At 35.7% G+C, this 17,313-nt stretch overlaps 1 protein-coding gene across 1 annotated transcript in view; it reads left to right on the forward strand.

The window, feature by feature from the left end:
- Positions 1–2,130: 2,130 nt before the first annotated feature.
- The window catches only part of LOC122795878 (coiled-coil domain-containing protein 17-like), a 748,474-nt gene continuing 733,291 nt past the window's right edge, over positions 2,131–17,313 (forward strand). The window contains exon 1 of the mRNA XM_044064297.1: positions 2,131–2,530. Within this exon, the coding sequence (XP_043920232.1) occupies positions 2,354–2,530 (177 nt within the window). The 5' untranslated portion in view covers positions 2,131–2,353. The remainder of the gene's footprint in view (positions 2,531–17,313) is intronic.

The following is a 17,313-nucleotide window of genomic DNA, read 5'->3' on the forward strand; positions in this document are numbered from 1 at the left end:
CAAGCTGGACAGAATTAATCATTTCTTGTAAATAACACATTTTCTTAAAGTTGTCTTCCCATGCATTATATATGGAACAGATAAACAACTTGATTGCAATGAAATGTGAGGCAAATTAAAGAAGCTACCAAAATAGCTAGATAAAATGCAGATAATTAGCTATACATTTACTGTCAGAAAGTGAAGCACTAACTTTATTCCTTGGTTTGAGAAAGACTAGCTATTACACTTGACTTACAATCACTCTTAGCACAGCTGGAAGCATCAAACAAAACTGTAGTAACAAGAATGAAACACCTTAATAAAATGTAGAATACTTGTCATAAACAAGTGCTAGTGCCAGCCAGACCATTCAACTGCCCCTGTTTTGGAGAAACATTCCTATTTCCAGGCCTGATTTTTTTTCCTTACACATGATATTCCTATTTTTGGATGTATTCCTTCACAGAATTTTCTGACCCCCCAATCACACATGATTTTTGAAGTTGCCTAGTATACAGAAAACCATACTCCATTACCAACATACTAGTAGCACAAATAATTTAATGAAAGAGTATGCACATTTACATAGCCCCCACTTTTTAGAAGCAAAAATAAATGACCTCATGTGGTAGAATATTGCCACACAGTTCATTAAAGTCTGTACACTGTGCCTTTAATAGTGTGTGTATATTTTTACATAATCTTTGTTACTCTTGTTTTTAACATGTTTCTGAGCAGCATCACTCATTCCTACTGGAAGTGGAAAGAGTTATGAGATATTATAGCAATAACCCACGCCTGGGTGTGGGTAATGCTAAATTTACCCACGGTTGGCGTGGATTGGTCCCGAGGGCGAAGCCTGAGGGACCAAACAAAGCCAACCGTGGGTAAATTTAGCATTACCCACACCCAGGCGTGGGTTATTGCTATTATACCATGACATTATTTAAGAAAAGAAACTATTACTTTTCTTAAATAATGGCATAGTATAATGCCTGTTTACTGCCCTTCCGCAGATGTCTGGCATCCATGTAGTTCTGATGTACTGCGCTCGCGCAGTACATCAGAGTTGTGGCAAAGCAACGGAGAAAGCAAGATCTCCGTTGCTTTTAGTGTTTCGCTATGTTAAATGAGTTTAACATAGCGAGACAGTTTAAAATAAGCAACGGACATCTCCGTTGCTTATTTTAACTGTCTCGCTATGTTAAACTCATTTAACATAGCGAAACACTAAAAAAGCAACGGAGATCTTGCTTTCTCTGTTGCTTTTTAAACACTACTTCGCTATGTTAAATGGGTTTAACATAGCGAGACAGCTTTAAAATAAGCAACGGAGATCTCCGTTGCTTATTTTAAAGCTCTCTCGCTATTTTTAACCCATTTAAAATAGCGACAGTGTTTTAAAAAAACGAGTTATACTAATGGAAAAAAGTCCGGGCGACCGGACCTTTTTCCATTAGTATAACTCGATTTACAACGGGCACGCTGGCCAATCAGCGTGCACGTTTTGGGGGGATCATGGTATAATTAGTATTAATATTTTACACTTATTTGATGTCCAGATTTTTAGTTGGATGTACCTACTTTTGAAGAGCCTTTATTCATATTTTCAATGACTGCAGGTTGAGCGGTATGGTGCCAGCCTCTTCAAAGATTTGAAAATATTCATCTGTTTATACTGAAGAAAGCGATATGAGAATTTTCAGCAGAACAAATAGTACATGAAATGTTGTCTCCTATCCATGTAAGGCAGTCTAATTTCCATTTTATTCAGGTGTGCAAGGGAGCAACATTGTAAGACAGATAATGTTAAGACAGAAGAAAATATAAGATCAAAATATAAGTTGCTATGCCAAGAGCCATCCCACATGTCCATCTCTCATGTTTACAAATACGCAAAATGGCCTAAAGATAAAAGCTTACTCCCTAAAATGTCTGTACTGCATGTCACTGATATGTCTGTTCAGCATGATATATAAGTTATGAAGAAAAGAAAAACACATTCAAATTTTGGGAGTGTGTATTTGTGAACACAAGAGGGCAGCATTGCATTCAAAACTGTATTTCCCTGCAGAGTGGGTGTGGGTTTGCTGGTAGCTGAACTGTAAACTATTTACACACACAACATTGGTTGCCAATGGACTCAGAAGCTGAAGAAAACAGATTTTCCTTTATGTTGTCGAACTGAATATATTGAATATTACTAATATTATTTATATATAGAAAACTTCCAGTTAAGTTGTTACTTAATAGACTTTCTCTTTTTTCTTTATACAAATCATTTTAAAATGAGTGCTAATACATTTTTTTAATAAATATATGACAGAGTACCTCAGTACATAAAAGGAACCTACTGATTGCTAGGCAAAAAATGGAGATCTTTGACCAGGATTGGAACACAAGTGGCACAACAGGACTTGATTTCCTACGATGTCCAAGTTGTAATATGACATTTAAGTCCTCTCTTTTACTTGAGAAGCACCGTGACAAGTTTTGCATTGGAGGAGATATTGGAAAAGTCAGAGACACTCAAACTCCCCAAGATATGGTAGGTGATGTTAGCTTTTAGTTAAAATACTGTTGCTGTAATGCTGATGTTGTTGGACAGTATCTTCACAATTAACAGCAGCAGAGATAGTGAAAGTATATAGTTGCCATAGACTTATAATCAGTGAAATGCATTTTACTATTTACAGAGGATATTTTACTTTTAATAATTCTACAATCAGACTTTTTTGTTAAGTATGTGTATTATGTGAACTATAATTCTGACCTGCAAAGACACTCTTGTTTATTGTTTGCAAATGAGTTACACAGTCCACCAGCATAAATACCTATGGTCAGTTTACACCATCTTATCAACCAGCATGCGTAGGGAATCATAGTACCCACAGGAATCTCAGACCACGAAACTCCTCAAAGACTGCAAGCGGTGGGCAGACCTGACTAATCTTATACCCTGCTGATGTGAAGTAGTTCTTAAGTATTTCGTCCATTTACCTGTCTCCTTATATTTATTTATTTATTTTTTGTGTGGCATTTTTAATTACTCAGGAAATTTAAGGCCAGGCCATGGGTATATTCATCTGCTCTTCTTTCAGTAAGGGGTGTGATATCCTTATCATCCAACTGAGGTAGTGGCAGTTCAGGCAGATCAGACAGAGCCCCGTTCAGGGGGACAACACATCAGGAGTACAACACCCTCCCTTACTGCTATACAATGTCAGTGCTCAAACATGAATCCAAGCAGCTAGTGACAGGACAAAACTCAAGTGTCTGCTCTTCTCAGCAGTGTTCTGTCTGCTGAGCAACTGACGCTGCAGACTGGTGAAACTGGCCAAGTTAGAACAGACAATCAGAATTATTGGTGGAAAGGGAATCTATGTATGCTTTCAAGAGGGCAAGGGAGCAGATGGCAAAAGAGTAAGGAGAAAGGTAGGGATGGAATGTAGAAGGTTAAATGCATCTAAAACACAGACTGTAATTGCCTCCTTCTGCCATTAAACAAGCGTGAAGTAATATCAAATAATGTGTACCTAACTCCACTCATGTTTATTATTTATGTTTTATTTTGCTACTTCCCATTTCCTTACTTGAAAGTGACATGACTATGCTTATACTCTAAGATTGCTGTCTCAGGTTTCATATTACAATATCCCATTCGGGCATTGCTTGTCCATCTACTATTCATTCCGCTAGAGAAATAATAAAGGGAAATATCAAAGCCACAACTACAGGGGGTGATTTAGTGTTTGTTAGATCCTGTTGATCACACATAAGAACACAAGATCTACAAAGATAGTAGAAGTACATAAAAACATAAACAAATACATAAAAAGACAGGTATACCATTCTTGGTCCAGTTACTGAAAAATTTGTATGCTAGTTCTTGCTAAATGGCTGAGTAGTCTTTCATTTTAGAGTTAATCTAATACCTTCTATGCCACTTTTAAGCTGCTTGCATAGAATTATGACTCACATATGGCATTTAGCAGGCAAATATGTTTGTTATAACCATGTAGCATGAAGAGCTGATGAGAGTTCATGAGGGTGAAAATGGATATGTGGCACTGCCGGTCAGTAGTTCGATACTACCTTAACCTTCCTAATTTCCTCTCACACATTTAGTGGTTCTGATGTATATCTTGACGTCACTAGCAACTGCTGGAATCTCTTTAGCTAAGGTATAGACAGTCCTTTATTTTTTCCTTGTTGATTTTATTAATGATACTTTTACATCATCTCAGTGTTAGCTTTGTTAACTAACGACACAACAATGTTGATATGATTTTTCAGTAAAACATCCTATCAATCAAATATATATTTTTTCTCTTTCAAATTCTTTTCAGTTTCTTTGTCACCCACAATATAGTCTGAGCCTGATATGTGTTTTATTTGTAGTTTCACAGTTACTCTACTTTTCTTATTAACTTTTGTTTGCTAATTAGTTATACATCTGTTTACTAGGCAGTTGGGCTGGCTGAATTGACCATTTATAGCCATAACCGAAGCATTAGACGTAACATAGAGGATTATGATCAGGTCACTAATTGCTGCGTGCTTATTATGTGTGTGAGACAGGGATGCCAATGCCAAGACATTTATCTCAAGAGTGAAGCTCAAGAGGTGAAGTTTGACATCCATGTGGAAAACACATAATTAAAGGTTATGACCGGAAAGACAATCATAATTCTTTGTACTGCATAGAGTTTTATCTGTGTCATGTTCTACTAGTTAAAGGGAAAAAGCGCTAAGTGTTTTGCTGTCTTTCAACACAGTAAAAGACTCAGCGAGTGCTGTCAGTGTAACACAGTCTCTTGTGTTTACACTCACTTTGACATGCCTTTCAACTATCCAGATTTACACTGGATGCCCAGAATTTTCCTTCATATGTTTGGTTTGTTCCTCATAAAGTTTTTTTGTTTTCAAACAAATCCCCGAGGATCACTAAATAACAACTCATATTTGAGTTTCAGACTTCATATTCTTCAGAAAATGCAGGTGAACACCATACCTCTCAGCCTCTCAGAGCAAGAAATCAGGACAAAGTCAAAAATAATGGGGAGGACAAAGGCCCAAAATAGGATCAGATTTTAAATATTGCTCCTATAAACATAGATATTTGGTAGAATAATAGGTTTTGCATTATTATGTTTTTCTAAAGGATATGAAGTCTGTAACTCAGATGTCTGCCATTATTTTGAAGTTTGTAACTCAGATGATGTCTGCCATTATTTATTATTATTTAGTGACTTCAATCCTCAGTAATTTGCCAGAATACCACAAAATTTTTAAAGTACAGGGCAAAAATCTGGACATTCTGTGAAAATCTGGACAGTTGTGAGGTATGGTAAACACACATCTTGTTATTATAGCTACCTTTATGACTATAACAGTATATCAGGGACATGTTACCACTAAGGACATCAGGCAAAAACAAAGCTGTTTTTTTTTTTTTTGTCACTATCTTTGCTTGTCAGTAGTAGCAGATTTGACTGCCCAGTGCAAGACCCGGCCTTAACAAATTAAACAGGCCCTATTCAGCAGTTTCAGATCTAAACAAAAATCCTTGGTGAACTACAAGTGTGGTTTCATTTTAGGAGTATCTAGTCCTTATGGATAAATCATTATTCAATAATTTAATAAATTCATTGATTTTCTTTAACTGTGATAAATCCTTTAGGAGTGATTCCGTGGATATTAATTCCCCACCCACCTCAAGATTCCATGTGAAGGCATTTCCAGTGGGTCAGTCTGTCAGTGTCTGGTCCCTGAATCAAAAGAAAACTATTTTGCAGACTGGAAGTGCAGATTACTTACATTTTAACTCTTCACATCCAACCAGTGCAGTTTGCCTCTGTCCAAAGCAATCTGACTGTGATACTGGAATATTTTCAGTTTACAAGAATGTACATTCTTCCTGATGAAAGTTGAATGTGTCCATCCCATCAGTGTCAATCTCTGAAATAAAAAAATATATATGCTTTTGGAACATCAGTGTGGCTTCTATTAAAGGAGGGAATTCCCCAATGACCTTATGCATTTTTCAAAAATCCTTTTAATGTCACACCAAGGCTATCCAAGTCCTAGTACCTGTGATCCCTTCTTAATGACAGTGGTGGTTGTGATACCATCATCCTACAAATGGATGAACGTAGGTATGCACACAGCATTCACAAAGGTAGAGAACGTTAATGCCCTGTGTTCAGTCTCCAAGGAACCCTTGGCCTCTTAGTTGTAGGATTTTAGAGGGCAAATAGGGCAGATTTCCATTTTAGATTTTGCTTTCTGTTTAAGGTAATCACTGAATCACTGTAGGCATTTGCAGTGGCAATCATGTTAATTTGTTTAGCATAGCAGATGGAACAGAATTAAAAAATTTCAGACAGGTCAAGGAAGACTGATGCTCTTTGTCTGTGTTGGTTAGTATCTCATCTGAGGCTTAATAGGAACATAGAAACAATACTAAACAATATATCATGAGGAGCGTATGATGCTTAGCTATCTCCACCTTTAAATAGACACACACAAAAGTTCTTGCTGTCATTCTGAAGTGCTTAATAGTCCTCACTTATGAAATTATGTAGAGCCGTACATGATAGCCCTGATGTAAACTTTTACCTACCTGTCCAGTCGTCAGGGGTAACCTTAATGTGTACCTACCTGTCCAGTCATCAAGTGTAACCTTAAATGTAGTACATTATAACAACAAAATGAACAAGCACAGGAATCTGTCTAGCTCCAACCTCACCACCATGAATGGTGAGGAAAAAATAAAAAAGAGACACTAGTAGTCTTAAAACTTCGTTGATGAGCTCAGTCACAAAAATTTCCAAAAATCATGAAACCCAGGTAGTGTTCCAAAGCAACAAGCCTTCAGTTGTCACAGACATGTGATCCTCAGTAACAAAAAAATCAGAAATATTTTACAGTGTTAAACATATCAGCTTTTATATACTTAGAAAAAGTTGTGAACAATATATGTATTGTTTAATTGTAAACCTGCCTATTCATGGCAAACAATATAAACAGGGCCTTAAAAGTCCATTTTAGAACAAGTAACCACCCGCACACACTACTACTGATTAGATCAAACTAAATCTTAGTTAAGGAAAATACTACCTATCCATTTACAACCCACATTCCAAGATCAGATGTCAGGAAAAGCATAACATATACATAAAAAGATATACATAAAAAGATTTTAACTAAAATCACTTCTGGCTAACTAATGCAATAAAGCCTTCATCAGGTCTGTGACAAGAACTAAAATCATGAAAAAACACATAGCTGTCTAACCATAAACATAATCAATAAATGTAGATAAACGACCAAAAACCAAGAAAAAAATCCAAAACAGCCTGATAGACAGGAAACACGCCAGCAAAGGTTCACTGTTTATTTCCACAAAGTAAAACACGAACATATAAAACTGCAGATTAACGCTCTTGCCAAAATTGCGTTTTCGTCTCCAATGACAAAGACTTCATCAGATAATGCTGGATTAATAAATTATGTGCAGTATAAATACTATTGTTTTTCAAAAAATATCCAATCAGTCGATGTGCATCAAAAAACAGCCAATCTGTTGCTACCTATCATGAATATTAAAAACACATATAATTAAAAATAAATAACCCTAATTTACATGTTGTTATAAAAAATTACACTTTTAAAACATAAAATATCAAAGATTAATAAACTTGATATTCATATCACAATAATTGATGGAGTGCAGGAAAAAATTCTTTCTTTTTTATTGAAAAAAGACTTTTCTATTTGAGATAATGGGACCCAAATTCATTGCAATTCATTATTTTATATGAATAAAAAACACCATCTAGTGGTCATGAATGCAAATTACAAGTGAAGCTTATATATTTATTGTTTGTTGTATTTAAATGTCAGCAGATTTAATTTTGAGTACTGATGTTATTGAAACACTCTCATTTAAGCCTGTTTTTTTTGTAGCATTGAGAAAAATTTGCCACCATAATTCCCTATAGGCTACTCTTTCTTCCCATAAACCTCCCCTTAAATCCTTTTTAACCTGTTCGATGACAAAAAAGTTGAAAACAGCTTCTTCACACTCTCTTGTATGCCTATAAAGGGCATTAGTGTCTTTAGCCTTGGAAATCTCATAGTAATGTTCGTATATTCTCCTCCTCAGGGTACGTTCAGTCTTTCCTATATAGAAGGAATTGCATTTTTTACAAATGCTTATATAGATTACCCCCTTGGTCTCACAATTATAAAAACCTTTGCTCTTTATTATTGTATTATTCCTGCTAGGAATAATAATTTCCGTAGCATTTAACATATATTGGCATTGATTGCAATGACCACACTTGTGACTACCTTTCTTTTCTTGTCCATCTATACCATAACTTACTCTATTTCGCTTTGATTGGGATTCAAAAATATTCTTTATACTCCTAGAATTTCTATATACAATTTTTGGCATCAAATTATTGATGCCGTTTATATCAGTTAAAGCTGAAAATTTTTTCCATTCATTTCTGAATATTTCACTAACTCGAATGTTGGACACATTGTATTCCATAATAAAAGCTTGTTCAAATCCTGGTTCTTTTTCTCTACAAGTAGTTTTGTTTTCTACCATTTGGATAGCTTTGCTTTGTCCCTTTATTGGCTGAAATTTGGTTTTTCTCCCCATTTCCACCTCATTTCTCAACTTCATTATGAAATTGCTTGGGTAACCCCTTTCCTCAAACATCCTGGTAAGTAAGTTGCATTCTGCCAAAAAATCTTCACTAGCGCTGGTCATTCTACTACCCCTCACAAACTGACCCTTTACAATATTTTTCTTGCAGTGTGAGGGGTGTGCGCTAGTGAAGTGAAGAAAGGAGTTACAAAAGGTTTGCTTCCTGAAAATCTTAGTTGCAAAATCACTTCCTGTCTTGTATATTTCAACATCTAAATATTGCAACTTCTCTAATGAAAGAGTGTATGTAAATTTTAAGAAATCGGTGGAATTGTTGATATAGTCAAAAAATTCATAAAATTTGTCTACCCCTGCTGTCCAGAATATGACTATATCATCCAAATATCGCCGATACAATGTCCAACATTCGTTGTAAATAGAATTAATTATATATTCATCCTCCCACTTAGCTAAAACTGTGTCTGCATAAATAGGTCCACAAGCTGCACCCATTGCTGTACCTTGGACCTGTTGGTAGTATTCTCCTTGAAAAGTAAAAAAATTGTATCTTAATACCATGTCCACTAGACTTATAGTTACACTTTTTTCAGCCTGACTCAATTTTGCATCCCTATAAACCATTTCTTCAAACATATTGAGGCCTTCCTGGTGTGGTATGCATGAAAAAAGATCAACTACGTCCACAGTGACAAATAATAGGTCTTCATTATATAGTTGTGAATCAATGCATCTTAAAAAATCCCAAGAATCTTTCAGTATATATGGATTTTCACTACTTATGTGTTTTACCTTGTTGTCCACAAATTTTGCTAAAGGAAGTGTTTTAGACCCTGCTGCCGAGACTATAGGTCTCAAAGGGGGGTCTTCCGCATTTTTGTGGACTTTAGGTATTCCAAATATTATTGGTATTCTTGGTTTTGCTACGTACAAAAATTCAAAGGTTTTATTGTCTATTGATCCTTCATACAATAAACTATTTAATAGATTATCAATTTTGCAATATGCCAAATTTATTTCATTAAGTGAGACCAAGGTATATTTAATAGTATCATTTATTATAGAATTCATTTTTCCTTCATATATAATGTTTTCCATGAAGACAATACCGCCCCCCTTATCTGGTTTCATTATTCTCAAATCTCTGTTGTTACTTAAGTCATGTAATATTTGATTTTCCTGCTTAGAAAGATTAAATTCCATGACCTTTTCTTCATACAACTTTCTAATTTCATTTTCCAACATAATATCAAAAGTTTTTATTTGAGGATGTAAGGGTGGGTTGTATGTACTTCTGCGAATCAAGGCTAAACATAATCAAACTATAACACTATAAATATAAAAATACAGCTGTCTAATAATATCTAATAAATATCCATCCATGTGCATTGGTGTGCATAAAAATCTAAGTTATTAACAGCTCAGAAAAAAATAAAATGTCAGTGCTTTGCAAAAAAAAAAAACTGTCATGACAGTTTTCATTTTTACAGCCCCAAAAATGTTTATACAATGAAAACTAGTAGAAAAAACACACAAAAAATACAGAAAACAGTGGATGAAGTAAACTAGTAATGTATAAAAGTGTGCAGGTGTGTGCATGAGCATCCAGCAGCATGATGAATGGGGGAATTATACCATTACTACATGGTAGTAGCAGCATGAAGAAATGTGTGTTTTAAATTTACCATTTAAATCTCTGATGCAATAAATCAAATCAAAGTAAAGTTCAGGTTAACGTAACTAAACATATATATATATATATATATATATATATATATATATATATATATATATATATATATATTTAAACTCATTCTACACATCATTTTTATTATTATTTAGTTTATTTTAGTACATAAAAATTCCCCCAAAAATTCCCTAAAACCTTTACAGATTGTGTGGCAGCTTACATAAATTCAACACACTGTTAATGCAGCAATAGTAGTTAAGTTCTGGTTTTCTGAATGCATTTAATTTCAACTGCCGTAATAATTCATTTTCTCCAACACACCATTGATGTTCCCTTCAAGCTCATCCATCTCCACACAGTCCACAATGATAAATTTAAAAGCAGAATGTCTGGGGTGTTCTAATAAGTGTTTGGATAAGGAGTTCCTCTGTCATTTACATCTGATGTCAGTTTATTCATAGTCTCACCCACATAAAATGCAGGGCGGTCATTGCACATGACCCTATATACAACTTTTCAGTATTAAAGTTGCCACCTGCTGAAGACTGAAATGTTCACCTTCTTAAGATACAGGCACTCAAATGAGTTGCACTCCATCAAGTACTCACAGGAAGTGCAGTTAGGTGGTCCACAGATTTTAGTGTCCTCCTGGAATTCCTTATTTTTCTTTCCCCCATACCTACATATGCTTCTGCTATTTTTATATACAAAAGTAGGTGATCTCCTAAAACCCTTACAAGCTGCTGATTGTCAGTGAGGATGGTCCAGTTCTCTTTAATAATGGCTTTAATTGTACTGAAATCCCAGGTGTAAGTTAGAATGCAACTGTCATTACTTTTTCTCTTCTTTACCAAAAGGCCTGTTCCACACAGGGTCATTGTTAATTTTGTAATCTCTAATGGGACCCAGGATCACATGTAACATGTTTGATTCATATCCTCTGGTTAAGAAATCATTTTCAACATCATTCACATTTTTGAGAAAAGGGGTCAATCTGTGGTAATGCGTGCCAGTCTGCAGCCTTGTGATTTTATTACATTGTGCTTAGTTTTTACTGGCTCCGTACTGTCTCTGTGAAGTAAGTAGTTCACCCTTGTTGGTTTCCTGTATAAATTATTATACCATGACCCCCCCAAAACGTGCACGCTGATTGGCCAGCGTGCCTGTTGTAAATCGAGTTATACTAATGGAAAAAGGTCCGGTCACCCGGACTTTTTTCCATTAGTATAACTCGTTTTTTTAAAACACTGTCTCGCTATGTTAAATGGGTTTAACATAGCGAGACAGCTTTAAAATAAGCAACGGAGATCTCCGCTGCTTATTTTAAAGCTGTCTCACTATGTTAAACCCATTTAACATAGCGAGACAGTGTTTTAAAAAAAAGCAATGGAGAAAGCAAGATCTCCGTTGCTTTTTATTAGTGTCTCGCTATGTTAAATGAGTTTAACATAGCGAGACAGTTTTAAAATAAGCAACGGAGATCTCAGTTGCTTAATTTAATACTGTCTCGCTATGTTAAACTCATTTAACATAGCGACACTAAAAAAGCAACGGAGATCTTGCTTTCTTCGTTGCTTTTGCTCAACTCTGATGTACTGCGCAGGCGCAGTACATCAGAACTGCCGGATGCCAGACATCTGCGGAAGGGCAGTAAACAGGCATTATACTATGCCATTATTTAAGAAAAGTAATAGTTTCTTTTCTTAAATAATGTCATGGTATAATAGCAATAACCCACTTCTGGGTGTGGGTAATGCTAAATGTACCCACGGTTGGCTTTGTTTGGTCCCTCGGGCTTCGCCCTCGGGACCAAACCACGCCAACCGTGGGTAAATTTAGCATTACCCACACCCAGGCATGGGTTATTGCTATACTAATTCATGTTCACCTGTCTTTATCAATGCTGACAGTCATATCAAGGAACTGCACTGACTCCGAGCTGATGGAAGTGGTAAATTTCAGGAAGGAGGTGGAGTTATTGATGTAATGGATAAACTCAGTGAGTGTAGATTCCACACCTTGCCTGACTATAAATACATTAGCAACAAAGTGAAGGTAGCTGGTCACAAAACTCTGGGATTCACTTTGCAGTACAAACCTGCAGTGGTAATGTATTCCACAAGCTGATGATAAATTGAGTTAGAAGCCTGTACCTGCAGAGAATCTTGTTTATTTGTTGGTGTAGATTTATGTCCTAGTGTAGGTGTTTATAGAAACACTGGTATTGAAAAAACTAGGAGGTCAGATATGATCAGGTCTTTCATAGCTTGACGATTGAGACAGGTCACTTCAGGGCACTTGCTAGACTAACTAGTAAAAGGAGAGCTATGCTAATCTTTTGATACAGCTGATGGATTTAACGTCTCTCATTTTTCTTGGTTTTAAATTCTTGGGGCCTTTCCAGTTCAGGGATATGCTTGGATTTGTACATACTAACAGTGCCATTACATTCAACTGTGGATTTGATAAACAAATCATATAATGGCAGGGTCACTTCTTTAAATCCCGAAGGTATTCCCTTGGAAATGATCTGGGTCAGATAGAAAGATGTCTTGACTGAGGTGGAAACATGATGATGATGATGGAATGAGAGAGCACTGTCCACATAAGATCAAAGTTATATCTGTGCCATATTCAAGTCAAAGCATATCAGGGAGGAATACTGAAAGAGGAGGCAGAAAGCTGCTTTTATGCGGTACTTACTTTTCCCAACATATTAGACAACAGTCTGTGAATGGTTATCAGTCTGAAATTATTAACCTTCTTGTTTGGTTCCAACTTGCATTTGTATGGAACAATAATTACCTATTTCCATAACTGGAAAAATGTATATAAATTCAAAAAAGTGCTTTTGAACAGTGTAACATATGTTTGTTGTGTGGTGAGCAGTGAGTTGCAGGAGTAAAAGAATATTTAATCAAATAATGAAGAACACCCTCACTTCCCTCAGGAAGCAGCTTTCTTACTTATCACTCAGAAGAAGTGTTTGTATGAAAACACTACACTGTCCATTGTTTATTAGATGAGTGAACAGTACAATTCTGGATGACAGGAATTTTAGAAAAGAGTTTCTACACTATTGCAGAGAAATAGTTCCTTGAGTTTTAGACTCCTTTTTATAGGCAGGGAAGATGTTTCTTGTTATTCCAACCTTGTGAACTCATCTCTGGAGGAAGGATCCTGATAAGGTAGATTTCTCCATACCAGAATATATTTTGTTCAAGTAGGGCACAAGTAAAGTGTTGTTAAGAATACCTTGGTTTGCCTTCTCTAAGTACAATGGCAATTTCTTAGATATTTGCAGTTCTTTAGATTCACCACTGGGTATGATTTCCAACCTAGGTCCCTGCCTGTTACAGATTTGCAGCCATTAGATATTTATGTAATAACCGATGAGTGGTTGTAGGCATATGAAGATTTACTCACGGTTGGTGTGGTTTGGTCATAAAGACTGAAAGTCAAATGTTTGTCATTATTTAATGAATTCACTCCTCAGTGATTTGTCAGAAAAGCACACATTTTATGAGGAACAGACCAAAAATATGAGGCAAAAATCTTGGCATTCTGTCAAAATCTGGACAGTTGAGAGGTATCCCTTCACAGCATATATGAACAGAAAAAAAGTCTGTCCACTCATTAGTATTTCGATGGACTTATTTCTGTTGATTTATGCTGAATTTACAACAGGCATACTAGTTGATATAAATTCCATTTTGAACACATTTCTACTAACTTATAGATGAGGCATGTTTGTCCAGAGGCCTTGCAAATACAGGTACTAAGTAATTACAGATTTGAGCTTCTGAAAGGAATGCCCAGTGAGGTGTCCAGACAATACTAACTCACCTCAAATCAAAGGTGACAGACGAGTAGTGTTGTGGTGCTGACTAAGATGGGTTATTGTTGGGAGGTCTTGGTGGTGTATTAATCAAGATTATGAATATGTCAGGTGTACCTCTATCAGCTTTGATGCAGTATAGGTTCTATGGTGGTGTTGGTGGGAATTAATAGATGTTATCAGCTCCTGTAAGGAAGTCAGGAGTATCCATTGTCTTTATTGACACCAGTGTGTGGTACAGCATACAAGGCAATAGGTAAATGCCAAATAAGGAGCAGAGTGAGAAATTATGTAATACAAAAAGATTACGTCCACAGCATTAGGAAGAACTTTGAGACAAAGAGTCAGTATTTTTCATTTGATTGTACATAAAGTAGAACTCCAACACCAGAGAGCCAAATATGGGGTGTCAAAACCGATTAATATTTTCTGAGAGTTAATGCTATGTTTTCTCAGCACTCAAGTGGAAATGAACTTGCTCACTTACTTTAGAGTGAAAGAAATGTGTTCTCGAGATAAGATGGTGTGTTTGTGTATATGTGTGTGTGTGTGTGTGTGTGTGTGTGTGTGTGTGTGTGTGTGTGTGTGTGTTTCTAAATATGTGACTGTGGTATTTGAGGTATATAGTATCAGGGGTGCGGACCCCTACAAAAAATACTTATGTTGAGTTGCTCATTTGCTTTGCATTTAATGGCCAGCTTTTGGTGCAGTAGGTTTGCTGCTTTGCAGTTCTTGAAAACGGGTTTCTGTCTCACTTAGTAGAACCTTTGGAGAAAGATATTTACAGTAATGTACTGGTATTCTACAGGTCAGTACAAATTACAGAAGATATAAAAATAATGCTCACACATTTGATGGGTTCTCTGTCTTTCTTTTCATACCAATATATATAATATTTTCTTACAGTTTGTTGATAAATGGACTAATTTTGGGTGCATTCCAGTCTAAACAGTTTTCATTTCATATGTACAACTGTTTACTGCTATAATGTCATATTCTCCTGTAGTTTAGAAAAGTCTCATTTCAGCCATTTTTTTTCTGGGTTTGCATGTAGTATATTTAAGCAATAAAAAATGATGTGGTGTGGTATATTGAAGATTTACCCACAGTTGGCATGGTTATATAATGAGGGTGAAGCCCAAGTGATTAAATAAAGCCAACCGTGGGTAAATTTCAGTATATCACAACCACGGAGTCAGTTATTGCTATTATACAATGACATTATTTAAGAAAAAAATACATACTTTTCTCAAATAATCCCCCAGATTTACTAATCTTCCATGCAGGACTAGCTTAGTCCTGCACGAAGCACCCATTTAGGAGCAGAACAGCAGAGCGCCATGCATATTAATAAGGCGTGCTGCCCAAGCCCCTAGGCTTACATGGAGCGTGTAAGAATGTAGGGGGAGTGTCTGAGAGCAGAGATCTCAGAATAAACATGCCCCCGCAATGTAGAACAGCAGAAAGGGGTAAGAAATGAGCGAGACCGCTCATAGGTGTCCTCATATCCCCACCAACTGTCCCCCATGTGTACAACAGCAACAGTATATATATACATAAAATGAAGAAACCCTTTTATTTTATTTTTTTTAAATCCGAGTGAAGCTAACTGTAGGTGCGCGAGTGTGCCCATCGCTTAGCTATAGTTAAAGCAGCTTAAAAGGCTGAAGAGGATAACAAGGAAGATATATGCAAATGAAGCAGCACAGCAATAGTGTAGTGGGCAGAGCATTCACCTCACAAGCAGGCATTCCCGGTTTGAGTCCCACTGCAGCACACTCTATTTTACATGGCAAAGCATGTTATAACCAATATTTATGTTGCAAAACCCACTAAATAACATATATTTATGAACTGGAGTACTGCAGGAAATGCACATGTGAAGTGTCAGTGCCATAATAAATAAGGCACTAGTAAGCAGGTTTAAGCACAAATAAGCAGTAGCAAGCATATGTAAGCACTAGTAAGCATGTTTAAGTGCATTTGCGCTGGGGTAAGCACTGCTTACACATATTTACAGCCGCGCAAACCCACTTACAACTGCTTTAAAGTGTCTTAATCACTCTGTATCCAACAGCCCGTGTTCTGCCCAGCAACAAATTAAATAGCCTCAGCAAGGCACCATAGACAAAGTGATTTACCACTAAGCCATGCTAGATATACATAAATGCAATATTTTTACAAGCATATCATCCAGCCCAGTCATGCAACAGTACAGAGACTATATAACAACATGTAGCTGTATGTGTGTGTACATATGTTAATATTGAAGCAGATACAACATATCTATGTACGTAGATATATATATATATATATATATATATATATATATATATATATATATACATATATATATATATATATATATATATATATATATATATATACATATATATATTTAGAAATATATACATATATATGAATATATATGAACATATATACATGTATATGCCTACATCTACACATATATATGTCAACACCTATATGTCGACATATACACAGCAAGTTACATATATGTACGCAGATATATATCTCTGTAGGTATATACGGACGTGGTTATATATATATGTAAGCAAATATATATACCTATATAGGTATATATGGCCATACATCTGTAGATAGCAATGGTAGATTAACAGAAGCATACATGTCCACATGCACCGTTAATGGGGTTGAGTGGCCCCAAACAATATATGTCTTGTACAAATTGGCATACCCCCTCACAGCCAAACATGTCCGCCCTGCAATACACTGCCAAGTGTTACAGATCCCATAACCAGGACCTGACATGACTTGGGCACATGATGTTAACAGTACTACATCCCACCTGTATGATGTCAGGTTGGTATTGATAACATATAATACAGTCTGGCTCACATAGGAAATGTAAAATGTGGAAGCTATCAACATTCTCAGGATACATATACACAGACACATATATGCAGATACAGATATGCACATATATATATATATATATATATATATATATATATCTATATATATATATATATATATATGTATATATATATATATATATATATATATATATATATATATATATATATATATATATACTTGCGGCTACACATACGCACACAGAGATATGTACAGAAAGATACT

The sequence above is a fragment of the Protopterus annectens genome, chromosome 2.part2, assembly GCF_019279795.1.
Source record: "Protopterus annectens isolate FY-2018-M chromosome 2.part2, PAN1.0, whole genome shotgun sequence".
NCBI classification, from domain to species: domain Eukaryota; kingdom Metazoa; phylum Chordata; order Ceratodontiformes; family Protopteridae; genus Protopterus; species Protopterus annectens.